Below are 27388 nucleotides of genomic sequence, written 5' to 3' on the forward strand. Positions count from 1 at the left end.
AAGTAGAACAAATGTTCTTCCAATGTCCCTTTTCCTTATAATAATGACAGTCATCTTTGTGTAGACTAGACATAGATATGTCCTTGTTTTTGACTTTACTTAATTGCCTAATCTGAAAAGCTATTAATTTGATCTATTTTTTTCCTTTTTTCTGAGCCAAAGTATCTTCCAAGTGCTCAGCAAGTTCTTATAATTTAAAGAGAAGGCATAGTCTACTATCTTATCTTCTTTTTTTTTATTTAATGTTTTTTTATTATATTATGTCAGTCACCATACAGTACATCCCTGGTTTCTGATGTAAAGTTCGATGATTCATTAGTTGCGTATAACACCCAGTGCACCATGCAATACGTGCCCTCCTTACTACCCATCACCAGTCTATCCCATTCCCCCACCCCTCTCCCCTCTGAAGCCCTCAGTTTGTACTATCTTATCTTCTGATCTGAGAAATTATCAAATCTTGACTTCCATTGAAAGCAGAGTATTCCTAGTGGTAGCTAAGTGGTCTCTGAGACTAGGCATGGAATTATATTTCCCGACTGTTTACAGAACTGGACTTTTTTTCATTGTATTAAAGTATACATAACAAAATTGATAATTTTAACCATTTTTAGGTGCATAGTTCAGTAGTGCTGAATACATTCGCATGGTTGTGCAATCATCACCAGCACCATTTCCAGAATATTTTTCTCTTCCCAAACTGAAACTCTGTACCCATTAAACATTAACTCCCTATTGTCCCTTAGTCTTAGGCCCTGACAATCACCATTCTAGTTTCTGTCTCTATGAATTTGACTACTCTAGGTACCTCATATAAGTAGAATCATATAATATTTATCATTTTGTGATTAGTTTCCTTCACTTAATATGTTTTGAAGGCTCATCTATGTTCTAACATGTGTCAAAATTTCTTTTGTCTTTTAGACTGAATAACATTCCATAGTATGTATATACCACATTTTGTTTGTCCATTCATCTGCTGATGAATATTTGGATCATTTCCACCTTATGACTATTGTGAATAATACTGCTATGAACATTCATGTACAAATATCTGTTCAAGTCCTGCTTTGCATTTTTTTAGCTTTATACTCAGAAGTGAAATTCCTGGATCATATGGAAATTCTATGTGAAATTTTTTGAGGAGATGCCATAGTGTTTTTCACAGGAGCTGTACTATATTATATTCCCAACAGTGATGTACAAGTTTATTATGTGCAAAAGTCCCAATTTCTGTAATTCCTTGCTAACATATTATTTTCTGTTTATTTATAATAGGTATTCTTCTGATTATAAAGTGGTATCTCATAATGATTTTGATATGCATTTTCTTAATAATTAGCAATATTCAATATCCTTCCATATGATTGGTGGCCATCTGTATATCTTCTTTGGAGAAATATCTATATGATTCTTTTAGCCATTTTTTAATGGGTTGTTTCTGTTTTCATTGTTGAGTTGTAAGAGTTCTTTAGAAATTTTGAATATTAGTCCCTTATCAGTTATATAATTTACAAATATTTTCTCCCGTGGTTTGCCTTTTTATAGAGTCAACAGAGTCTTTTGAAGCATAACACTTTTAAATTTTGATGAAGTACGGCAAATCTATTTTTCTTTTGTTGTCTTGTACTTTGATGTCATAACCAATAAATTATTGTCAAATCCAATGTCATGAAGATTTACCCTTACGTTTCTTCTAAGAATTTTATAGTTTTAGCTTTTACATTTAGGTCTTTGGTCCATGTTGAATTAATTTTTGTATATGGTAAGGTAAGAGTTCAACTTCATTCTTTTGCTTGTGGATATATACTTTTCCCAGCACCATTTGTTGAAAAGATGGTCGTTTCATCGTTGAATGGTCTTAACACCTTGTTGAAAATCATTTGGTCATCTTTTAAAGTTTCATTTCTGGGCTCTCTCTTCTATTCCATTGGTCTGTATGTCTGTCTTTGTACCAGGACCACACCGTTTTGATTATTAATTGTGTCTTTGTAGTATTGATTGTATCTTTATAGTAAGTTTTGAAATGAGGAAGTGTGAGACCTCCAACTTTGTTCTTTTTCAAGATTGTTTTGACTATTTGGGGTCCCTTGAGATTCCTTTGCAACTTGGAGATAGATTTTCTATTTATGCAAAAAATATTGTTGGGATTTTGATAGAGATTGCATTGAATCTGTAGATTGGTAGTATTGACATCTTAACAATATCATCTTCTGATCCATGAACATGGGATATCTAATTTATTTGTGTCTTCTTTAATTTCTTTCATCAACTTTTTGTAGTTTTCAGTGTTTAAGTCTTCCACCTTCTTGGTTAAGCTTATTCTTAATATTTTTTAAACTACTGTAAATGGTATTGCTTTTTTAAAAAATTTCCTCTTCAGATTGTCATGCTTAATGTATAGAAACACAACTAATTTTTACATGTTGGTTTTGTATTCTGCAACTTTGTTGAATTCTTTTATTAATTTTGACAGGTTTTTTGGAGGAATCTTTAAGGTTTTCTACATATAAGATTGCATTCCTGTGAACAGAGATAATTTTATTTCTTCTTTTTCATTTGGGATGTTCTTCATTTCTTTTTCTTGTCTAATTGCTCTGGCTATAAATCCCAATATTATGTTGAATAGAAGTGGCAAAAGTTGACAGCCTTGTCTTCCTGATCTTAGGGGAAAAGCTCTTACTGTTGATTATAATGTTAGCTGTGGATTTTTCATACATGCCCTTTATTGTGTTACGGCAGTTTCTTTCTGTCCCTAGTTTTTTTAATGTTTTTATAATAGAGTGGTGTTGAATTTTGTCAAGTGTTTTTTCTACATCATTTGAGGTAATCATGTGTTTTTCTTTATTCATTCTGTTAATATGGTATATTGCAGTGACTTTCATATGTTCATAAGGGTAAATCTTCATGACATTGGATTTGACAATAATTTATTGGTTACGACATCAAAGTACAAGACAACAAAAGAAAAATAGATTTGTCATACTTCATCAAAATTTAAAAGTGTTATGCTTCAAAAGACAGGACAATAGGCAACATAGCATTACCTCTAATTTACCACATATGTATGTGAGTAGACACATGTTTATACATCTTTAATGCACAGAGTCATCATTGCATGCTTTCCGGGGGTAAATCCCACTTGGTTATGTTGTATAATCATTTAAATGTGCTCTTGAATTCAGTTTGTTAGCATTTTGTTAGGATTTGTACATAAAGTCTCATAAAGGATATTGGTCTGAGGTTTTTGTTTTTTTTCTTAAAATGTCTTGTCTGGTTTTGATACCAGGGCAAAGCTGACCTCATAAATTTTGTTAGGAAGTATTTATTCCTCATCAGATTTTTAGAAGAGTTTGAGAAGGATTAGTACCAATTCTTCAAATCTTTGTTAAAATTCACCAGTGAAGCCATCTGGTCCAGAGTTTTTCTTTGTTGGGAGGTTTCTAATAAGTGATTCAATCTTGTTAATAATTATAGGTCTATTCAAAATTTCTATTTCTTCATGATTCAGTCTTCTAGGTTGTATGTTTCCAGTAATTTGTACATTTCATCTACTAGGATGGATTTTTTATCAATGAATATGGACAAGAAAGACTTCAATGATACCTGCAAAGAGTTCTTGTCCTATTTTTATATTATTTACATATGTACCCATAGATAAATATTGCCCCATATTTTTAATATCATTTTGGTAAGCAATTCATCTTGTTTTTACTAACCAAGTTTTGGCATATCTCAACCTCACACGTAGATAAACGAATTGATAGAGATCAGGAAGTCCAGGACTATAAATTCCTAAGGCAATCCTAAATTTTTTAGTGAACTTGAGCCTTCCTTTTCTGAAAAAGGTTTGGCAAGTCATTAACTAGATTATGTAAATCTTATCTGGACCATGGTTTAGAGCTATAAGATCTGCCAGAGGCTGGTCAATATACTCACAGACCTTATAAGATAAAATGAAGGAATACTGTCCAGGGAGAAAGATTCATTTTAAAGGGGGAAGTGAAGAAAAGAGGCTCTGTTGAAGATGCAGGAAAAAGAAGAGGAAGGCAAGAAGGAGGAGAGAGTCAAAGTCCAAGGGTTCAGAAAGGAGGTCAACTGAGGGTTGGGTTATGAGCTAGAGAGAAGTACAGTTTTAATTTTAGATCTACCAAGTTGTTAGCAGTCCTTTCCAAAGTATCCTTAAAAGATAAAATTTAATTTTTTTGTGCTTTAGAGTTGTCCTGTCTTTTAGAGTGTCTTCAAACCCCCCCAAAATGATGACTATTGATATTTATAAAATTTAAACTCTTTGATACCAAGGCACCAGGCAAAAGACTATCTTATTCTTGTTTCAAGTTTCCCAGAATATCATGTACAGGGGGAGTGTGGGTGCAACTACATTAGTGAAATTCAGTGTCTACCACAGCCCAGCAAAGTAAAAATGTGATAACTTGAATATAGTATTTTTATCTCCTCTTTTAATTGACCTTCACATTGAAAGTATTTTGTTTGCTTAAATGTGTATAATTTGGTTTAAAAAATATAATCTAAGCAATGCAAATTTTATGTTAATTTCTGAATCCATCCCACTTTCCAGAAAAATATATATATAGTATATATATATACTACATAGATAGAAAAGTATTCTTAGGCAAACTTTCTTGTAATGTTACTTAATCATGTTACCAGACGTGATGTGCTTATTTCTTAGGGGCGAGTGAGGAAATAGGCAACATAGCATTACCTCTAATTTACCACATATATATGTGAGTAGACGCATGTTTATACATCTTTAATGCAAAAATTTTAAAGTTGTATTGAAATTTAGCAACTCCAAAATGACAGCATGCTTTCTAGTAGTTCTGTCAACCAGTTGGCATCTGCAAGATGATTGTGATAAAATTTCATTGTGAGTCAAAGCATATTTTTTTAACTCATGCAATGATTGTTATTGTCCTAAATTGACAGGTGAAGTATGTTGTCCAGATGAACAGCACAATCGGGTTTCCACTGGCATCGGTGACTCCTGCTGTGGCAGAATGCCTTACTCCACCTCAGGAAACCAGATTTGCTGTGCTGGGAGGCTTCATGATGGCTATGGCCAGCAGTGCTGTGGTGGACAGATTGTGAGCATAGATTTAGAATGCTGTGGTGGAGAAGAAGAGGGCATGGCATACAGCCGCCTTCCAGGTAAGGAGCCCTTGTCTACCTTTCAGTAGGTGGAAAATCTGAGAAACAGGGTTGAGAAACTTGCCCTAGATACAAAGCAAATAAGGAATGAAAGCTCATGTTAATTATATCTAATGCAAAATTTAAGTACATATCGTATCACAAATAAAAATGTAATTTCACATTTTTTATGTTCATGTGATGCACTTCATTAAAACGGATGAAAACCCTTTACTCTTGACAAGTGTCATATCCACCATAAACAAAAACAAAAACACATGTGAATGCATTGGTTCTGGATCAAGAGAATATTTCCCAGCAAATTTTCTAGCAATTGCTAACAGTACACAAAATTATTATTGATGACATTATGCCAATTCTTTTGCTCCATTATTCTTTTGTAGTTATTAAATTATCACTAATTTTAAAAGCAATCATTATCATTGGTGGTGTACTTACTATCAACCAGGTACTATGCCCAATGTTTTATACATTATTACCTCAGTTAGTCTTTTTTTCAATTAATCTTTATAACTATCTTACTAGATAGGTTCTATTATTATCTACATTTTAAAAATGAGGAAACTGAGGCACAGAGATTAGACCGTGTCCAAGATCAGATCGTAGTCAGATACAGATTTTGCAATGCCTGAAAGTTATACAATTTGGGGGACTCTATTTAAGGAAAGAAAATAAAATGATTAAGATAAGACAAAATATAAAAATAATATTTACTTAGAAGGGGAAAATAAATTATAAAAATTACGAATCGAAAAAAGGAAATCTAGCAAATCCCACTAACATAAAAATAGTATGTTTGGATTCTATAACTTCTGACATCCCTCTTTTCTCCCCCTGACACGTTTAACTTATATCCTTGATCACCTCTTCATGGGACAATGGCTTTGTACCATTTACCTCTAGAAAGATAATTCATTCTTTCCTGTCACATGATTAATCAAAACATTTTTAGTTATTTCAAGTTTAGAAAAGTGGCTTTAAGCTTCAAAACTTATCATTGTAATATTATGTAAATGTTTAGGATTATCGTAAAATTTGGAGAAATATCTACTAAGGATCTTTCTAAGATTTAAGAGCATTTTAAGTTTTCTTGTCTTAAGGTGATTTGCAGTAACTTGTCTTAAATATTTGTTGAATTGACAACATCATTAACCAGTTTTTCATGGGTATCCTTATTATATAATTGATTTTGAGTTGTATGTTATCATGATGTCACTATTTTATCTGTACATCAGCAAAAGTATAAATTTTTCCAATGTATTTATGAGTTACTCTCTTCATAATTTGTAATAATTTATGCTTCAATCTTAGATCCATCATTTCCTTTTAATAGTTTACTACCTTTGTTATGATCTAAAATTTATTTTGTTATAATTCTTTTCTAGATGTCAGAATATTTCAGTTGATTCTGTTGTCCAGTTTTACAGCTTTTGTTTCATATTCCATTAATTTTTCTCTCTGATCTTTCTCTTTCTTTAAAGCTTCCCTTTACATGCATCCAAATTAGGAGTCTGTAATTTCTCATATCCCTTATCTTCCCAAATTGCAGTTAAAATGGCCTGTTCAAGTCTTAATGACTTTTTTATAGAAGTGACAGAAGTCATATAAACATAGCTACTTAACCCAAACTAAATATTTTCCCAAATCAACTTCCTCTTAGTTAGATTTTAAAAATGTACATGGTCACTATCCTATTTTAATCAATACAAGAACACATAAGACAGAAGGCAAGTTAAAGGGGCAAGAGACAGAAGCTATAACAAATTGTAGTTAAATATTATACATTGCTAGTTTTATAAAAAATATGTAATGGTGCCTACCTCGGAAGGGGCTCATGTAAGTAAAGGGCCCTGAAACTCAAGCTTCATCAGCTTCAGGGTAAATCTGCTCATGTATCTAGCAAGTGTTGGAACTCCGGCCCCTCTCTGAGCATGATTTCAGGACATCATTATATCTTGATGCAGATGAACTATGAATTCCCTATTATTTTTCTATAATTTCTTCTTTTTTAAAAAGCCATCAAAGTATTACCCATAACATCAGTAATAATTATTTAAATTATTTTAGTGTTATTGTTAAATACCATATTTTTGTACATATTCTCTTCTATGTAAAGTTCTGATGAAAACTGCTAAGAAGAACACTTCAAGAACAAAACTAATCAATGAAAACAATTATAAAAGTATTAATGCTAGGGGTGCCTGAATCTTGTGCCTTAACAAGAATCCTGGACTCTCAGTATTTTCATAGCCCTTAAATAAGTAAGAGGTGATTAATTATATTATTCACAACTAAATTTCAGTAGTCCCAGTATGGAAAATATTTTTCTCCTTCTTTGAGCCAAAAAATACCTGATTTCTAGTTTTTCATTTTTTCTTTGGACAACCATCAGGTGTGTTTCCAAGGCATTTACTATTCTATGAAGTTATAAATCACCCATCTGGATCCACACTATATCCATGTATGCATTCTTTTTTAATCCAACCTGGTAGGACAAATTTAGAGGAAGATTTTAGTATGTATACTGTCAAAACATTTGATAGTCCACTGTCTTTTGTTGATCTGCATCAACTGTCCAGAAAATAGTGGTGATGGATAGTTGTCCTATAGACAACAGAATTAGGTTTCAATTAGGATACTACCATTAACACCCAAAATTTAAGGATTACCTCCAGTACATGGCACAGGATACCTGGATCTTCATTCAGTATAAGGTAAAAAGAAAGTCGACTTTGCCAGGTAAAACCAAGAAACAAAAACAAAAACTAACTTGCCAAGGTCTTCGAAAATGAATGATGCATTAAATCATATGATACACCAGAGTCCAGTGTAGACACATAGTCCTTTCAGAAAATTTCCCCATGAATTGTAGCCTTAAGAAGTTAGAGTTCTAAGATAACTGAAGTCTAGTCAGGGAATCCAGCCTGGTCAAGGGTCTCCTAGACACTGCTTATTGACTGAAAGATATACACGATGGTCAGGAGACAAGATACAACTATGCTAAAAAGTAAACAATATTCTATGTTCACTATTTGCGAAGCAGAGTTCTATGTACTTCATACACATCAACACATTTATAACGCACTTAAACCTCACAACAACCCTATAAGGTAAGTACTAATCTTCTCTCAATTTTCGAGATGAGGAAACAGATGCACTTCTCACAAAAGTGAGACACTGTCCCCAGATCACATAGCTAGCAAGTGGCTGCATTACTTCAGGTAACATTAATTGCTATTATAAATGAACCCCCAAATTTGTAAAGGCTCAAATACAATAGGGGTTTACTTTTTCTTATATAATAGCATGGAGATATGAACCTATCTGTAGGTCAGCTCTCTTTCCTAGTTATGAGCTACCTGTTGGACTGCCAGATTCTGCAGTCGCCTGGGGTGTATCCATTTCTGCAGCCAGAAGGGGAAAGGAGCATGGAATAACGTATGTGTGAGCTTTTTATTTGCTAGGTCTAGGAATAGCAAATATTTAAATTAACATTTCACTGACTACAACTCAGCTATCTGTCGACACCTAAATGCAAGGGAGGCTGGGAGATTTGTCTGTGAATTCTTGCCACTGTGGCTAAGAAGGGATTCTGACTCCAACCAAATGGTGACAGAGTCCATGCTCTTAACTTCTTTGATCGTTCTAATAGTTGGACAAGCATTGGATACTCTCCAACCCAAGCCATATCAATGTTTGTCAGGTCTACTGAGCAGGGCCAGTATAATAAACTACCAAGCAGCAAACATTTTCTGGAAGACTGGAAAAAAAGAGGCATTATAAACTCTGCCCTTTGACTGCACACCTAATGTATGCCAAAGTTAGAAGACAGGGTACCACATATGAGGGTTAAGTCCTGAGACAGTGACTTTTAAAGAATGACCTGGGGCTTCTAAGAGTCTTAGAAAGACATTTGCAGGTGGTCTGTGAGATCAAAATGATTTTCATAATATTACTAACCTATTATATGCCTTTTTAAATCTCATTCTCATGAATATACAGTGGAGTTTTTCAGTTTGCATGGCATGTGACATTGCAACAATTGAATGCAGAAGCAGGTATGAGAAGTTAATTCCTTCTAGAAAGCCAGACATTAGAGAGGCTTGCAAAAATACAAAACAATGTCATTCTTCTCACTTACTTTTCTCAGTTTGGAAAATGCATTTATTTTTCATAAATATTTATGTTAACATGATATATATTTACCATTTTAAATGAATTAATAAATACATATTTCAAAATTTTTGTTTTAGGCTCTAACCCAATATTTATCCACAGATATAACCCACATAAACAAAAGCTATTTGGAGTCCTCAATTATTTGTAAAAATTAAGGGGGTCCTAAGACCAAACTTTGTGAATCACTGCTTTAAGGCATGGTAATCATGAGTACTAGAAAATCATGGTACTTAGTTAGTTATCCTGTGCTATCATTAACCAGTTGAGTATATCCTCTTTTAGATGAGTACCTAAAAATATATCCCTTATAGACAGAACAATGGATGCCAGTTCAGGGGGATGCAAAAGCATTATCCCCTGCATACCATAATGAGTCAGAGTTTTAACATAACAGCAAAAATGTCTCATTTTAGCATCTCTGTTCATTTGTTGCTTTTTTTTAGTCAATTGCCATACTCCTTCATTTGATAAAAATGTATTGTATAGTGGCTATCCTCAATACACTATTCTTGGTGCTTTGCCATTATAAAAATGGCTAAGATTCCATTTTTATCCTTAAGGACTTATAACCTAGTCAAGGAGGAAATTACCTATAAAGTTAAACACAGTCCATAAAAGAGGGATGAGCACAAGTATATTCCTAAGACTGAGAGATCACTCCAGCCAAAGTGATAGAAAAAGCTAAACCATTGGATTGGAACCTCAAATAATGGGTAGGATTTTGAGATGTGTAGATGGAAGAAGGACATTTCAGCTTAAGGGCATAGCTTGAGCTAAAGTGTGAAATTGGCATCTGTGAAGCATGTCCAAGTAGTAGTGAGCAGTTGGGTTTGTTGGAGGGATTCACCGTGTGCAAGGAGATAGAGGGAGCTATGTCTGAGTAGGCAAAAGCATCTGACCATTATTCAGTAATCAAGGAAGGGTCAATGTGATGATAAGAACTGTGACGTAAGGTGATAAATTAGATTTTGGTGGCAAAATGAGTGTAAAAAAAAAGGAAAAATAAGTCAGAACCCTACTGCCGAAAAGTGAAATGTACCCGTTTTAAGAAATGAAGCAGAGGTAACTGTCCACTGGGACAATGGTTCCTAATCTTTCGGGGGCCATACGCTCCCTTAAGAATCTTTCGAAAGTTACAAAGCCTCACTGCAAATACCAGTACATAGAATATACACAGAAATTTGCCTGCAATTTCATACACCCCTGAAGTCCATCTGTGGGCCCCAACATAACTTCTTATTGACTTCACTGTGATTTTCCACGCTTGTCAAATATTTCTTAAGCAAATTACATTACTTAGCTCCTGTGACTCAAGATCTGCTCTAGAGTTTCTCACCACATTCTGCAGTTCTGCCAAGGCTGGTAATCATGGTGGACGGAAGGAATGATACTTCTAAAAAGGAAAAAAAAATCTCTTTTTATTCTCTTGACCTTCCTGCAGGTTTCAGTGAAAATAGACACATTCCACCTGTCTTTTTCCTCTCTCTGCTGCTGCTCCCTCCTGTCGCCCCTAATGACTGTGACCTCAATGACCTTCCAGAATATCCATATGGCCCTTTTTCTCCTCAACCTAGCAACACCATACCTGCTACACGAAGGCTTGGATCTCATAATATTATTCCTAAGCCTGGCCTCTCTCACTGCCTGGCATTGTGTGCCTGCCATAAGACCGGGCTGGCTCGTAAAACATCTCTTTATGTACTTTATTACTTAAACTCTTTTATTTGCCTGCAGGAGCCCTTTAACAAAATCACATTGAATTGACTTTCTCACACCAAATCAAATCTCCCTGGTCCCAGTTCAGTTGTCTTTGTCAATATGTATTTTATAAATGGAGTGAATTAACAGATGCTGTTGGAACAGAAGTGCTGGGGTAGCGTTTATGTTTTTACTGCTCTCTCTGGGCAGATGAGTTGTGTAGGAGTGTTATACAGGTATCTCGGGATGAAAGTCATGCTCGTCATTGCAGTGGATATGTATTCTTAACCATTTTCTTTGGATGTATTTTAAACCTCTTTATTACTCTTTTTATTCTTAGTGTTTGCTTGTATGGTTTTATCATTTATGCCATTAATCATGGATTGGACTTGATTATATCTTTTAGTATTAAGAGATGAACATTAAAGTCTCCATATCATTCAAAGAGACCAGAATTTTCTGTTAGCCGTGAGTAACTGATCATGACATACCTTTGGAATGCATTGCTCGATCTCTGTTATAAATGCTGTCCAGGCAGCCTCGGACAGGAAACTCTGGGTTGAAACTGCTTTGTAATAGAATACTGAGTTTCCATGTCCTGGAGTCAGACTTTGGCAGAACGAATGACTACCGCTATTTGTTAGAGAAGATAGGAACTGGAAACTTTGTGAAGAGGGAAATACAGCACAGAAATCCATTGTGAAAGAGCTGTACTAAATAATATTTTTCCGGGAAGATTTCCTTATGACATAATGAATTTTTGAAAGGTGTAATGTAGAAAAAAATGCATCTCAATGATTTGGGGGGCATTTTTGCTCTACCCTTTGTTAGTTTTGTGGTGGTAGCCACGGGGCCATCTACTGGTGGAGAGACAAGCATGCATTTCTTTTCTTTCATATTCTGCCACCAATTTTATAAGCTTGTCCTAAGAATGACTAATCAGAAAACTTTTTTTCAATCTTACAGGCCTAAAATATAGTCCCTTGGCTTAAAATGTGGTCCCCATGATCAGTTCCAGAGTCGCACAGTAATTTGTCATGTTCTAAACTTCATTCTTTACTACTTTACTGTTTTTATCTCAAAAGCATGATTCATAATTCTTGGTCTTTTTTCCTAGAAAAATGGAACACCTGTTTTACAGAATTAACAATTTAGAAATTCATCAGGACTATATGTTTATAAATGCTTTCCTTGTCAGCCGTGGCCACTAAATGAGTATTAGTAATATATTGAAACTATTCACAGTGTTGTGAGTAAAAGATTCTTTCCTTCACTCTTTTCTCAATTGTATCCAAAAAATGGAAGCTATCTGTTGGAAATATATGCTGCTTGGGAGGAAAAAAAATATGCAGTTTGATATCAAAAATAAATGTCTAATAGCTCTATGTGTACTGTACCGCTTTGGTAACATCTGTCCAAAGAGAATCTTCACCTTTGTACAAATTTAAGGAACAACCTCTGGAAGAATAGATCGATCCATGAACAATACACGACCTGTTTTGTTTTTCTTTTGGCATATTTAAAATTGTGCATTCTACATGTCAAAGTTCAAAAGTCAAGTGCTACATGTGATAAATTAGGCGGGGGTCAAAAGTTATTGCAATGCAGTTTCAGAAGATTGTCTGTCTCTGAATTTGCAGCTCATTCATGCTGAAGTGATGCACTATGGGAATTACTACCAAACTCTGCTCTGCAACATCTGCTCTCCCTAAGTGAGTTAGTGCACGTCAGACATCTTTATGTCAGAATATTGCAGTGATGGATGCAGTCTTCAGAAAATGCTGCATAAAAGTCTGGTGTGCCGTTCTGGCCATTAAGTGAAATTACTATTTAAATTAATGGCACTGTCACAGTTTATCTGTGCAAAGAATGAACGCTGATTAGGGTATTAAGTAATTAGCAATTTATCACACTGGAACAAGGTTGATAATAATTAAAGAAGTAATGGTTTACCAAAGAAACTAGAAAGGGAGTCACTTCTTGTTATGAGAGTGGAATCTTGGCTGAAAATTTTAATTCAGTGAAACAAAGATGAAGTTCTTTGTGAAAGAAAGCAGGCTTTTTTTTTTTCCTAGTGTAAAAACAGTTCATTATCAAAATTTTAGTTGACCTGTCAAAAGTCCCTCAGAGCGATCAGATGACTGATTAGGAGTTTTGAATTAGGTCAATGTCTGCATTTTTATTTTATACTTAAAGCATGGCGAAACCATCAAGTAACTTGGGAGTAGAGGGGGAGAATGTATTCTGCTCCCTAAAGGGCCAGTTTTCAGTTTTCAGATTGCTCTTTAAAATTGAAACATGAATTATTTTAAGAAAACTGTTAGAGAAAAAAATGACAGTAAAAAACCCAAGGTTGTATATAAATGTCTGATCAGAAAGCAGCAGGAAAAAAATTGTCGAAACAATACAAAGCTTGAAACTGTAGATTTTTCTTTTATTGTTTGTGTGTACATGTGTGTATAACACATCATTTTTACCATTTTATCATAATCAAAACTCAGATTACAATGATACCTCTGCTGTGTGTATTTATGTGAAAAAAAATTTTCCTGGAAATGTTAAAACAATGAAAATTACTAATAAAGCACCAAAGGAAACAGTTCACTTTTAAACCAATTACTTTGAACAGTTACCACATTTAGATGGCATGCTGAAACTCCATTATGATCAATGTATATCATCTTAAAATATTGGGAGATATTTTTTTAAAATGGAAAGATCAGTGAGAGAGTTCTTTGGAGTCATGTGTGGCTAAACACCTTTCTTAAGGTGTGTACCAAGCCAGTGTCTACTTTCAATATTTTTTTTTAAATTAAAAGCACTTAAAACTCACTGGTCTATTATTAGGAGTGTCTTTCATACTGCAGGTGTTTGTACAGGACCAGAACAAACAATTCAGGCCCCCAGGGCACTTTGAAGTTGAGGTTCTTTATGTTATCAGTCAGGACTAATAATAAATAAACAAAATTCTAATTAAAATAAATCATTCATCACACTGTGCTGCTTTATCACTGGATATAAATTCTGATATAACAGCACTGTGACATGGGATATAGGCACCTTAATTTCTGCCTTAATCTGACTCTAGAGTCTTGTTTATTTATTTAGGCTTTTATGTCTAAATTTCTTCTGTATCTCTTCTCTGGCAAGATCTAGATGATGTGGCAGCTAAACTGAATTTGGTGTGAGAATAGAGGCTATTTGGTATGAAAGACACATGTGTCTTTCCTCAACAAGTGATGATCAATGCTCCTTCTTACAAGGTCTTTCTGCCGCTGCCTCCAACCTCTTATCCACGTCCAGCGATGGGTCTAGAACATGGTGCTGCTCAAAAAATAGTGGCCAGATTGCTCACATGATCAGTGAGCAAGCTCAGCTGGTTTGAACAAATCTATCTCATGAAGAAAGAATGGTTACCACTGCTGCTGGATTCACAAGAAGCCAGTGTGTGCACCCTAAAGCCAGGCGAAAACTTACAAGACTCCTACCGCAGCGTCTCCAATGCCAGGATGGTCCTACCTCACCTCTCTGTCTAGGCTCTTATCCCAGTATGCCTTGGTGACCTTTTCTCCCTTGCAAATTTCTAGAGCTTTCCTCTGATCCCCTGCACTTTGTCCCTTTTTCTGCAACACGATGTTATCATCGCAAAATGGGCAGGTAATTCTCACGACGGAAATCAGGGCTATTTTTTTTTTTTTTAATGGAGCTTGGGAGAAGTCTGGCCCCACTGAATGATTTTGGAACACTTCCTCTTGTGTTCTTTACCTAATTAGTGTCGAGTGCTCTTGGTAAGAAGGACCCCTCACTGCACATTTAAATCACCTTGGTAGGGAAATGCTACCTTAGGTATTGTACCATTTCAGCAACTGCCCGGGTCTGACATTTTTATACCAAACTTTATAGCAGTCTCCGTTTTCTTCCTTTTTTTATTTCCCCATATTCATATATAACATTTTATTGTTGCAGGGATGTTCTGTTGTGGGCAGGATTATGTGAATATGTCAGATACCATATGCTGCGCAGCTTCCAGTGGAGAGTCTAAAGCACATGTTAAAAAGAATGACCCAGTGCCAGTAAAATGCTGTGAGACTGAACTTATTCCAAAGAGCCAGAAATGCTGTAATGCACTTGGATATAATCCTTTGAAATATGTTTGCTCTGACAAGATTTCAACTGGAATGATGATGAAGGTAATTGATAGAAAACCTCTCAGAGGTGCTGATTTGACAATGGAAAGAGAAATACATTGTTCATAACTATTTTTCTAAAATAGGAATATAAAAACTCCTGTGTGCATTATTCATTTTCACATTACATCCATATTAATACCAAATGAGTTCGCCGTGATTGATGTTATTGCAATGAATTCTAAAGGAATTAATAATGATTAGCTGTTCTCAGGAAGCTTTACCCAGCACTTCAGATTAGTGCGGGGCTGAAAGTCTGTGTGCCGAAAGAGCCAGCCCTTGTCATCTGGGACCTCTGCGTCGTGCCGTTTTAGGTCCATGGGTGCTGAGGATGGAAACGGAGAGAAACTCTGCCTGCTTCGCTCTGGGCCCCTAATCATAATCCAGCACTTCCCTTTGATAGACTTTAGATCCAGCAAATTCACTCATGCTTGTAGCCTATTCCTTGAGACAGTGGAAGATCAGCAAATGCTTGCAGACCATAAAAGTGAATAGACCTTTGAGTGTACCATTTATTTGGATGTTTAGGTGCTTTACAGATAGACAAGTCATGTTTTGTTAGCGTTACACTTGACCCAGGACTCCAGAAACCTACCATCTTAAGGAACGGATTGTGGACATTGAAAAACCAGACACCCTACCTTGTTCTGTAGCCATCCACCATTAGGAGACAGCTGCAAATGGGTGTTTGGGTCATAGAATATGGAAGGGCTCTTGCCAATGGACGTCTATACAGTCACTGTGTAGACACGATATATGTGGGATGTAACAATCTTGAGATTGTTAGGGTTCCAGCAAGCACTTTGCAACAATTAATATTAAGACAATTCATAAAGTTGTTAAAGTGAATAAGTACTTTATGAAGTGAAAAATCATATAAAATATCCATCAAAAATAGTTTCTCATCTATAAATTTTTTTTAGAAATTGGTCAGACCTGTACACAATGTTAAATAGCCAATTCTATGAAAGAAATCTATCCAATACTATGCTCCTAAAGTTTACATTTATTCCAGTCCAATGTTTTCAGAAGTTTGGACTGGGAAATTTTTCTGAAATACACAGTCTTAAAAAGATGGTGATGTTGCAAGGACATGCCTCTTTTTTTTTAAGATTTTGTTTATTTATTTGAGAGAGAGAGAATAGAGAGCACAAGCAGGGAGGGAAGGGGCAGAGGGAGAGGGAGAAGCAGACTCCCCACTGAGCCGGGAGCCCAAGGTGGGGCTCCATCGAGACTGAGATCGTAACCTGAGCGGAGGCAGATGCTTAACCAACTGAGCCACCCAGGCTCTCCATGAGGACGGGTCTTTAAAAAGACTAGTTAAGAAGGATCTCTGTAGAAAACTCTTAAAGGGGCACTCATATTTGAAAAATAAAGATAGAAAACCTGTTCATTTCAAAAATGACAGTACTGCTCACTCACATTTGTTTCCCAAGTATCTCATTTTGGTTCCAGGAAGATATAGCTTCCATTATGCAAGGACAATGTTCAGGATATATCCATGATCTTTTAAATTGGCTTAACTTGGCTTTATGAAGGCCAGTTAACAGTCATATTGAATATTCATATTTAAATTATTATGATAAGGACAATATTTCTGAATGCTGAATCAAGCAGTGTGTTACAGGTAAAGTTCCATCTATAGACTGTGTTTTGTTTCCTGAAAACCTCTTTCCTGGAGAATTCTGTCTCCTTCTCCCATCAGGACTAGACCCCTGTGGGATTTCTCCCCTGCAAGTCTTCTGTAACTGTGGGTTTGGGAATTCCTTTTACTTCTCTCCTATGTTGGTGTCCCTGTGTTCTCCATCCAAGGGTCCCCTATTCTTGCTTTATTGCCTTTTTTTTTGGAGAAATATCACTTTGGGTATAGGTGTGTAAAAGGTAAATTTTTTGAGAGCTTGACATTTGAAATGATCATTTTTCTAGCCTCACACTGGATTGATAGCTTGACTAGGTATACAATGCAAGGTTAAAAATTATTTCCACTGAGGATTTTGACATCATGTCTGCATTTTTAAACTTTCATTGCTCTTCTGATTCCTCTTTCTTCCTAGGTACCCATGTTGTTTTTCCTATGAAAGTTTTTAAGACATTCTTTTTATTCTGTTTTTCTAAAATTTCATTTAAAAAATTTTAAAAATTAAATTTCATGACAACATGCCTCTTTGTGGATTATATTATTATTCATGATGATGCACTTTTTGTGGACTTTTTCAGCGTGAAGTCTCATGAGCTTTGGTTCTAGGGAATGTTATTTTATTATTTCTTTGATAATTTGTTCTCTTTTTAAAATCTCTGTTTTTACCTATTAGTTTGGTGTTAGACTTCCTAAACCAATCTTTCAGTCTTTTTTTAAATTTCTTGACTATTGATTAATTAACTCTTCATCTTTTTCAATACAGATTTTGCCTTAGCGTCATCTTCCAACCTTTCTATTGATTGATTGATTTTTTAACTCCCATATTTTATAGGTTTTTTTTTTCTTTAATTTTGCAGGGTTCTTTCTTTTTTGCTGCCTGTTATTTATATGGCATCCACACTTTTTCCATTCATGGGATATGTTTTTTGTCATTCTGGAAATACTAATTTCATTGTGGTTTTTTTTTATTGTTTGTTTGCTTTATTCCTTGAATTGTCTCATTTGTTTGTTTGGCACTATTTTAGTTTTCTTCAAATTTCTAATTTATGGTTTAGCTAGGGCATGCTAAACTATGCCGAAATAAAAACAAATGCACTCACGTATGGAATGGGTCGATAGAGAAAAAGTTAAAAAATTTTTTCACATTGCAATCCAATGTGAGTTAGGCAGCTCTCCTCCAAGGAATGTCTCAGGAGCCCAATCCCCTTCCATCTTGTGGGGCTTCACACATGGCCCTCAGATTGCAATGGAAAAGAGGAGAGAGTAGATGATTATACATGTATGGGTCTCACCTGGATGCACAATACATCCTTTCTGTAGAGTAAACACATGGACATTTCTGGTCATGTGGCTTTTCCTACTGAGCCAGACTTGCAAATCTAGTATTCCTAGGGAGAAAAAAACAAAATGGAGGTTACTGGGCACATGGTATTGTCTCTGCCACATTCATCTACTTCCCAGCTTCCAAAAATGTTTCAGCTGTCTTGTGGGTATTAGTTCCCTTCCTGTTTCCTTGGACTTTCTGTATTCCTTTCCTGTCATTTGGTTGGGCTTGAAGAGGAAATGGTGTTCAATTCACTATATTCACATGGAAATCCAACCCTAGTTTTCTGAAGCAGCTTTGTTTTGACAACCTTAGGGAGAATAATTTAACCTATATGAGGTAAGAGAGATTGGATGTAGATCAGTTTTAAATAGCAAAAAATTATTTTAAATATATTATGCCACCTGGGGCGCCTGGATGTCTCAGGCAGTTGAATGTCCAACTCTTGGTTTTGGCTCAGGTCATCATCTCAGGGTTGTGAGATTGAGCCCTGTGCCAGGCTCCCGCTCAGCACAGAGTCCACCTGAGATTCTTTCCCCTCCTCCTCCTCCTCCTACCCCTGCACCTTCCCCTGCTCATGCTCTCTCTCTCTCTTAAATAAATAAATAAATAAATAAATAAATAAATAACACCACCTATGTAAAGGAAAGATGCAGGAAGGTTTTGCATTACAAAGGTTGCTTTATTTGTATCTCCTGTGATCCGGGATGATGAAGTATTTCACTTCCTGAGATTAGAACACACTAGTACTTACCAATAACTATAAAAAGTCCAGAGATTCATCAGAGGAAAGGCTTACAAATGTAAATAATAATAACTATAATGAGAGTTCATGAAATATTTAGATTTTCTAAAACTTGGACAAGGAATACTTCTTAGCAGTCCAGGTTGCCCCACAGCACAAAAGTGCAGATTCTCAAATATCACATTATTTTCTCTAAAGCTTCATTAGGAAAGTGTCAAAGTAACAATAATAAAAGAATGATTCCTGCTCTTATTTATAGCGTATCTAAATGTAAGGTGTGTACAGGTGTTGTCTCTTTTGATTCACATAACAAACCTGCATGGTAAATGCAATTTCCGTTTTCTCACGGAAGAAGTTGAGGCTCTGAGAGTGTGACTTGCACAAAAGTAGCAAGTGGCAAAACTGGACTCTGAATCTAAAGCTGTGTCATCCACACCAAAGCTGCTCTTTCTGGTATACACGCTGCCTTCATTTCTTTCTTTCTTTTTTTTTAAGATTTTATTTATTTATTCCACAGAGATAGAGACAGCCAGCGAGAGAGGGAACACAAGCAGAGGGAGTGGGAGAGGAAGAAGCAGGCTCATAGCGGAGGAGCCTGATGTGGGGCTCGATCCCAGAACGCCGGGATCACGCCCTGAGCCAAAGGCAGACGCCCAACCACTGTGCCACCCAGGCGCCCCTTCATTTCTTTTCATAAATCTTGAGACATTTATTCATGAGCTAAGTGGAAGAAAATTTCATTTGCATCTTGTAAAAACCTGCCCCACATACATCTAAATGTAATTTTTAATTTTTAAAAAAAATTTTAAAGATTTTATTTATTTGAGAGAGAGAGAGAATGAGAGAGAGAGAGAGAGCATGGGGGGGGAGGGTCAGAGGGAGAAGCAGACTCAATGCTGAGCAGGGATACTGATGCTGGACTCGATCCTGGGACTCCAGGATCGTGACCTGAGCCGAAAGGAAGTCGCCCAACCAACTGAGCCACCCAGGAACCCTAAATGTAATTTTTTAAAAGATTTATTTATTTATTTTAGAGAGAGAAAGAGAGCACGCGTGCGTTGGGGGAAGGGGCAGAGGGAGAGAATCTCAAACAGACTCCCTGCTGAGTGCAGGGCCCCACGCAGGTCTGGATCCCACAACCCATGAGATTGGGACCCACAAGATCATGACCCACGAGATCATGATCTGAGCCGAAACCAAGAGTCTGATGCTCAACCAGCTGAGGCACTCAGGTGCCCCTGTCCAAATGTAATTCTTAAATCTTCTCCCCACCTCTACCACTCAGGAAATCACAGAGTGCGGGACACTCTGCCCAGCTGCTCTGGAAGCCACAGCATATTGCGGCAGGTGTGACTTCAACTTCACCAGCCACGTTTGCACTGTGATCAGAGGCCCTCACAATTCCACAGGCAAGGAATCAATAGAAGAAATGTGCTCATCTGCTGAGGAGACTGTTCACACGGGAAGTGTAAACACGTTCTCCTTCACAGGTAACAGAACCTGAGCCTCCTGTCCATGGCTTAGTAGGGATAGTGGAAAGCTGTGGAAAATGCAGATTTGTTTCATTCTGATGTCAGCCCCCTCCTTAACCCAATATCAATTAATTTCATCATACTATGGGCTGGTTAGTTACAAGGTAATTAAAGGCACACTTTGGATCTGTTCAAAGTTAGTAGTTTAAAAAATTGTAAAGTCTAACTTCAAATGAAGATGTATGCTATTTTAAAGTAAACATGTAGAAAATCCAGAACAGGGAAATAACCTATGTGTCCTTTTATGGTATATGCAGTTAATTGTCAATGAGCCCCATTTTCTTTCTTAAAAGTATGAATGCAGGCTTTCATTAAATGCAAAGAATGAATGGTGCTATACTTGGAGGCGGAAAAGAGGAAGAAACCTGTCTTACCGCAATGAGACCTCACAGCATTATTCTGAGAAGGAGCTTAAAGTAAACCTTTCCTGATCTTGGGTCTGGGTCTGGAGACTGCAGTCTCCCACAGCCTGGTGTTGCGCCTAAATGACCATCGTCCTGGAAATAATAACCTTCAAGGTTATTGAAAATACCAATTTTCAAGTCCCATCTTGGTCCTACTGAGTTCCTCCAAAATAGTGGTTCTCAGGGTTGGCTAAGCTGAGTGAAAAACACTGTAAAGTTTAAGATCGTCTCCAAAATAGTTCTGCCCTCTATTAAATTTTTAGTATTTGTCCATTTACTTAAGTCCCTACAGAGTTTGTTTCTGCCTTTTGAAAAATTAAGTGTGTGTGTGTGTGTATCTGTGTGTACATACATATATATCATCTATCATCTAGAGTCAAATAGAATACATTTAAGTGACATAATTCAAGCAAGTTAAGGTTAAATAAATAAAAAACTGCTCTGCTCCATCGTGACTCACCGTTCTGCCTTACTTAACTGATGGTGGGCAATAATGACAAACCTTAAGATTGCAAAAAATAAGGCAAGATGCTGGGATGAGGGGGGTGGATTAAGGAGGGAAAGCAGGAATAAAGATAAAGTTCCAGTGATGTGCTAGATGCTTTAAAACCTTACCTGAATTTACCCACAAAGCAATCATGGAAGTATGATCATTTAATAGACGAAGAAACTGAGGGTCAGATCTATAAAAGTAACTTGCTAAGGGAAGATGTCAGATTTAAATCATGTCGCCTTCAAGCCCAGCAGATTTAGGTGACTCCATGGTACAGGAGCTCCCTTCAGAGTGCTCCCAACTTCCCTCAAGCTGTTTCTTCCACCTGAAATGTCCTTCTTCATCATTCCCAGGGTATAGGTGAACATTATTGTTCTTGGTGCAGGCTTCTCACACCCAGTCCCTCTCTCCTCTTACACAGCGGCATGACTTTCACTTCTACCATGTGTCATGTACATCTGGACCCTTTTTCCCTCTCTCCTACGAAATTGAAATATCTGTATGAACAAGATGCCCTTGCTTCATTTTGCCTCGTTTTTAGATTAACACACTGTAAGCAAAAAAACAAAACAAACAAACAAACAAAAAAAACAAGACAAAAATAAGACATTTACTGGAATATATTTAATTAGGAAAATTAGGAAGGTCCTCAGGATAGAGGACAATTCATCGAACCCTCCAATTTCCTTCCACTCCCAGTTATAGATTTAAGGACCCTCATTTCCAAGTTAGTGGGTCTGATCCAAGAGAGTTGCCTACTTTATCTGCCTTTTGAAATCAAGGTCAAGATTTTGAAGATCCTTTAAGACATATTTGCAGTAGCCCTCTCCAGAAGAGAATATATGTTTATACTTATTTAACCATCCATATTTCAGATTGTTTTGCCTACCAAAGAATACTATAAATTGAATATGAAAAATAACAAAAGTTTCTCTTTCATGAAGAAAACGAAGCACCTAAGTCATGCTAAAACAAGTTCCATTGAGACTGATTTGGACTAAGAAGTCCACCTTTCTTAGAAATTTACAATTAAAAGCTAAACAACATCAGGGCTCACCCAAATTCATTCATGCATACAATCATTTCATTTATCAAAAAATATTTCTTAAATTTTTACTAATAGCCAGTCACTCCACTGGGCCCACCAGGTATGAAAACTTATATAAATGAGAATTCCCATCAGAGATTTGAAGCTCATTTGTACAGACAGGGAACAAATATAAGTACACTATAATGTGAGAAATGACGTCTGTGTAAGAACTGTGATAGAAGTAAGCACAAGATGCTTTTCAAGGGCATTGCAAGGACATCTAACCCAGACTGAAGAGGTTAGGAAACACTTCGGGAAGGATATCATGCCTGACCTGGGAACTGAAGAACAAGTAGAAACATATCAGGTTAAAGGAAGGGAAACCAGGCAGAGAGGGCAACATGTGCACAGCACGGGAAGTGAGAGAAAGCCCAGTAAGATGTGAAAAACAATCCCCTTGATATGAATGTAGCACGGGATAGGAGAGGAGAAATCATGGAGATGAGGCCAAAGAGCAGGGCTCAGCTGATGAAGGCCTTGTATGCCACACTAAGCAGGTTGTCTTTATGCAGCAAGGAGTGGATATTAAAGCTTTTTAAGCAATAGAATGACACAATCCTGTACATGCATTTTTGAAGAAGTACTCTGTCAGCTGAAGAAATGATGGCAGACAAGTATCCATGGGACATTTAAGCCCTTAACAAGTAAAAATTGAACCAGCATACCCCCCCAAAAGCAAAACCCTCTGTTATTTGAAGAGTAGCCCCATATAACATACAGAATGATTTTGAGATAAAAAGGGTGTTTTTTCTTTCTTTTTTTAAAAAAGTATTGGAAATTCTGGCAAAGAAAAAGAGAAAGATTGTTGAGGGAAGGCAAAATTTCAACAATGCTTCCTTCTATGTAAAGCAAAAAGAATTCTTTCATGGGCTAGGAGCATCTTTGAAAGACCAGACCTCACAGGAAAACAAAGAAACGAGGATAAGAGATGAGAGAGTAAAAAGAATGAAATGCCATAGAGGAAAGAACAAGGAACACAGCATGGAGAGCTACTGCAACTGAAATTAGAATTGGTGATGTGGGCCTGAAGGGTAGGTAAAAAAACAGTTATTAGCAAGGAGCAGTTCAATCTGCTACAGCCAATTGGTTGAAAAATACACTGACCGTCTGTGGGTAGGTGGATGGTCTGGGCAGCTCAGCCCCACAAGGTCCTTCAGGGATCCAGACTCCTTCCAGTTGGTGACTCATTATGTTTCCGGTCCTGCCCTCCTTCCCATGGTGCAGCCTGGCCATCGCAGCATCCTGCTTCCAGCCCACCAAAAGTGGATGAGAAGGTCAATGGAAGGCAAGCGATTTCCTCTTAGAAAGTGAGACATAGATTGCCCGTATCACTTCCATGCTTCTTCCATTTTGAAATCTGAGTCATGTGACTACCCCAAACTGCAGAGAAAACTGGGAAAATTAGATCCTAGCCAGGAGGCCTCTGACCAGGACAGAAGGGAGATCTGGGTGCCCACCAGTGGTTATCACAGGTATTAAGTGACAGATGCCCCCTTACCAGAGAAAATGAAGACAGAAGGTCTTCTAATTTATACCAGTTTACATTTTATGATGTTCTATCACATGACTTCGTGCATTTTATCTTCATACCAATTCTATAAAGTAGGCAGGTTGGGATTTATGGTAAGGAGATATATGTAAGGAAAATGTGGTCAAAAAAACCACATGGATGGACTGAGATTCAGCCCTACATGGAGATAGAGCAGGTGGCCAGGAAGCCAAGGAGCAGGACCTCTTCTTCTGATCTCCTGTCTGAGAAAAGTCATCCAGAAACTGCCACACAAAAATGCATACATACAAACATAGTCAAAATTCACAGAATTAAACATATTTAGACAATTACATTTTCCAGTAAATTTTTTTTTTTTTTTGTAAATTTGTAGCATTGGTGCTTCTGAAGTTAGCAAAGCTTAAAACTGAACAAAGACTTTTGGGATGCCATTGAATCACATGGGCGATTATCTAATAAAATCGTTGCCAGTTCAAGACACTGAACAGTTTGGTTTTATTCTTTTAATTAGAGTGATTGTTTTGGGTTTGGGTTTCAGTTCTGGTTTGGTGAAAAAAGGAAGGATGTATGTAGTGGGTTATGCAGTCGTTTATATCCACTAACCATGATAAGCCAAGTTTCCGGTCTTGTATCTCATAATAACTACATTATAATTTATATAATAATTTAATGTAATATGAACAATGTAATAATTTGTAAAATTAATAATGTAAAACTGTAAAAGCAGGTTGGTGAACCTGCCCCATATAGAAGTAAAGGATACACACACTTGGGAAGCATTAAATTCCAATGTACATTAGGGGCGCCTGGGTGGCTGAGTCATTAAGCGTCTGCCTTCGGCTCAGGTCATGATCCCAGGGTCCTGGGATTGAGCCCCGCATTGGGCTCCCTGCTCAGTGGGAAGCCTGCTTCTCCCTCTCCCATTCTCCCTGCTTGTGTTCTCTCTCTCGCTGTCTCTCTCTCTCTGTCAAATAAATACATAAAATCTTTTTTAAAAAATCCAATGTACATTAGTACTTTAGGTTTTCAGTCATTCTTTTCATGTTATGCATATTTGTTCAGAAAAGGTGAATTCTATTCTGTGGAATTCCATATCCCTATATGTAATAAACATGTAAAAAAAATTTTATGATCTAGAACATTAAGATATTAGAGCTCTAGTCACACACAACAGGATTAGAGCATTAAGCATTTATTTTTAAGTTTTTAAAAGTTTTGATATTCATTTTCAATATGATGGTAGAAAAAAATACAAATGTTTTTAAAATCTCACTGTTCAATTTCTCCCTTTCCAGATGTGAATCTGGAGCCTTACATGATGTATGAGTATAGGATTTCTGCATGGAATAGCTACGGGCGAGGATTCAGCAAAGCTGTTAGAGCCAGGACAAAAGAAGATGTGCCTCAAGGACTGAGTGCCCCTACGTGGACCAAAATGGATAATCTTGAAGATGTGATAGTCTTAAATTGGAAGAAACCTATACAATCAAATGGTATTAAGCCACTTTTAAAATTAAAATAACAAAATCCTGTAAATCTGTAAGGAAATTGAAATGAGTGTAATCTACATGTAATTGCCTTGCATCTAACCATTAAAAATTATTTGCTGGTAAAAGGAACCTTAGGTGTGTGTGTACTAATCATCCATTTTGTAAAATAGGCCTCGCAAGTTTTTAGACCCCAATTTTTTTTTCCGGAATCTTAGCTGCTTTCAAATAAGTGAAGACTGCTAAAGAAAGGCAAAATAGTTGTAATATTTGAAGTAATTTTGAGTGCCTGGGTGGCTCCATCGGTGAAGAGTCTGCCTTTGGCTCAGGTCATGATCCCAGTGTCCTGGGATCGAGTCCCGTGTTGGGCTCCCTGCTCAATGGGGAGCCTGCTTCTTCCTCTCCCTCTGCCGCTCCCCATGCTTGTATTCTCTCTCTCTCTCTGTTGAATAAATAAAAAGCCTTTAAAAAATATTGGAAGTAATTTTGTTTGGTAGCCAGGGGAAATAAACAGAAATGACTCTTTAATTTTCTATGTCCAGAATCCCTCTCTTCAATAAGAGTGCATATCATTCAGAACTTCTTGAACATAGCAATCCAACAGCAAATTAAAAGTAAGGAATGCTGTATTTTCCCATTTCCTCGAAACTCTAAGACATGTAAGTTGTTTGCAAAGAGTTAAAAGGATCTGACACTCAAATCTGGGTATATCTCTGTCTCTTTTAGGTCCAATTATTTACTACATTCTTCTCCGAAATGGGATGGAATGCTTTCAGGGAACATCACTGAGCTTCTCTGATACGAAGGGAATTCAGCCATTTCAGGAATACTCCTACCAGCTGAAAGCTTGCACGGTTGCTGGCTGTGCCGTCAGCAGCAAGGTAAGGGGAGATGCCTAAACTCTGGACTGAAGTAGCCAGTGGGAGGACTATAGGAACGCCCAGCTTGTGAATGATTTTTCCAGTGACAGAAAATAATATTGTGTTAAGTAGCACGTTCACGTGGCAGCTCAACTATTAATACGTATGCGTGAAAGGAGAGATCATTGCAAAGGAAATTTATGCAAACATCAATGTTTCATTAATTAAAAGAAAAAAGAAAAAAAACTTGACTCAGTATTATCCTCTTTATCACATCTTTCTTCTGCCAACTATTTTTAGATGATCTTCTGTAATCCATAATATTTCCCAAATCATTCCTCAGTTTAAAAGTTTCTATTTAAATATCTCACTACAACAAAAATTGCCTGCTCTTGAAAAACAGAGAAAGGGGCAAAAGAGAATGAGCTCATGCAACAGGGGTCAGAATGGAGAATATCAGGAAGTTACAACAGATTTGGGGGATGAAATCTATAGGACTTGGTGTCAACCAAATCACAACCAGATCACAGTGTCATTCTGCATGCAAGTTAAAAAGAAGAAGAAGAAAATTTGAGTTAGAGAATAAGATTAAAATTTTAAATGTTTTTAAAAATATATTTAAGAGAAGGAGCAGGTCGCAGAGTGGCAGAAGAAAATATTACTTGGCACTGTAAGTGAAAATGTCTTGTCAGAAGCTGGATTATACAGTGACTTAATTTGCTAGAAAGATCCATGTGGGAAGTCGAAGCAAGGAGTTTGAATAGGGTCATTTAAGGAGAAGAGAGAGAGAGAGATAAAAACAAGACCGTAGATGATGAACTCTGGGAAGGGAAGAGCCCACAAAAGAGACGGGAAAGAAACAACCAATTTAGGAGGAAAAGAAAGAGCCATCTCACAGAAGCCAAGCTAGTCAGAGGAAACCCAGGAGAAACAAACACGCAGCAGCTCTGATTCATGCGGTTACAGCTTTTGAAGGGCAGCATCTTCGCACACTGTGCAAGAACCATCCAAGGAAAACATTCAGTCAGATGGATCAGCAGCAGTGCATACGTGCAGCTTTTTATTCCA

General features: G+C 36.7%; 1 protein-coding gene across 1 annotated transcript in view; it reads left to right on the top strand.

The window, feature by feature from the left end:
- The window catches only part of USH2A (usherin), a 676781-nt gene that overhangs the window by 505970 nt on the left and 143423 nt on the right, over positions 1-27388 (top strand). Inside the window, exons 49-53 of the mRNA XM_040636016.1 lie at positions 4951-5172; positions 15016-15239; positions 20230-20434; positions 25269-25466; positions 26187-26341. Coding sequence (XP_040491950.1) covers positions 4951-5172; positions 15016-15239; positions 20230-20434; positions 25269-25466; positions 26187-26341 — 1004 coding nt within the window. The remainder of the gene's footprint in view (positions 1-4950; positions 5173-15015; positions 15240-20229; positions 20435-25268; positions 25467-26186; positions 26342-27388) is intronic.

This window comes from Ursus maritimus, unplaced genomic scaffold (assembly GCF_017311325.1).
Source record: "Ursus maritimus isolate PB19 unplaced genomic scaffold, ASM1731132v1 scaffold_2, whole genome shotgun sequence".
NCBI classification, from domain to species: domain Eukaryota; kingdom Metazoa; phylum Chordata; class Mammalia; order Carnivora; family Ursidae; genus Ursus; species Ursus maritimus.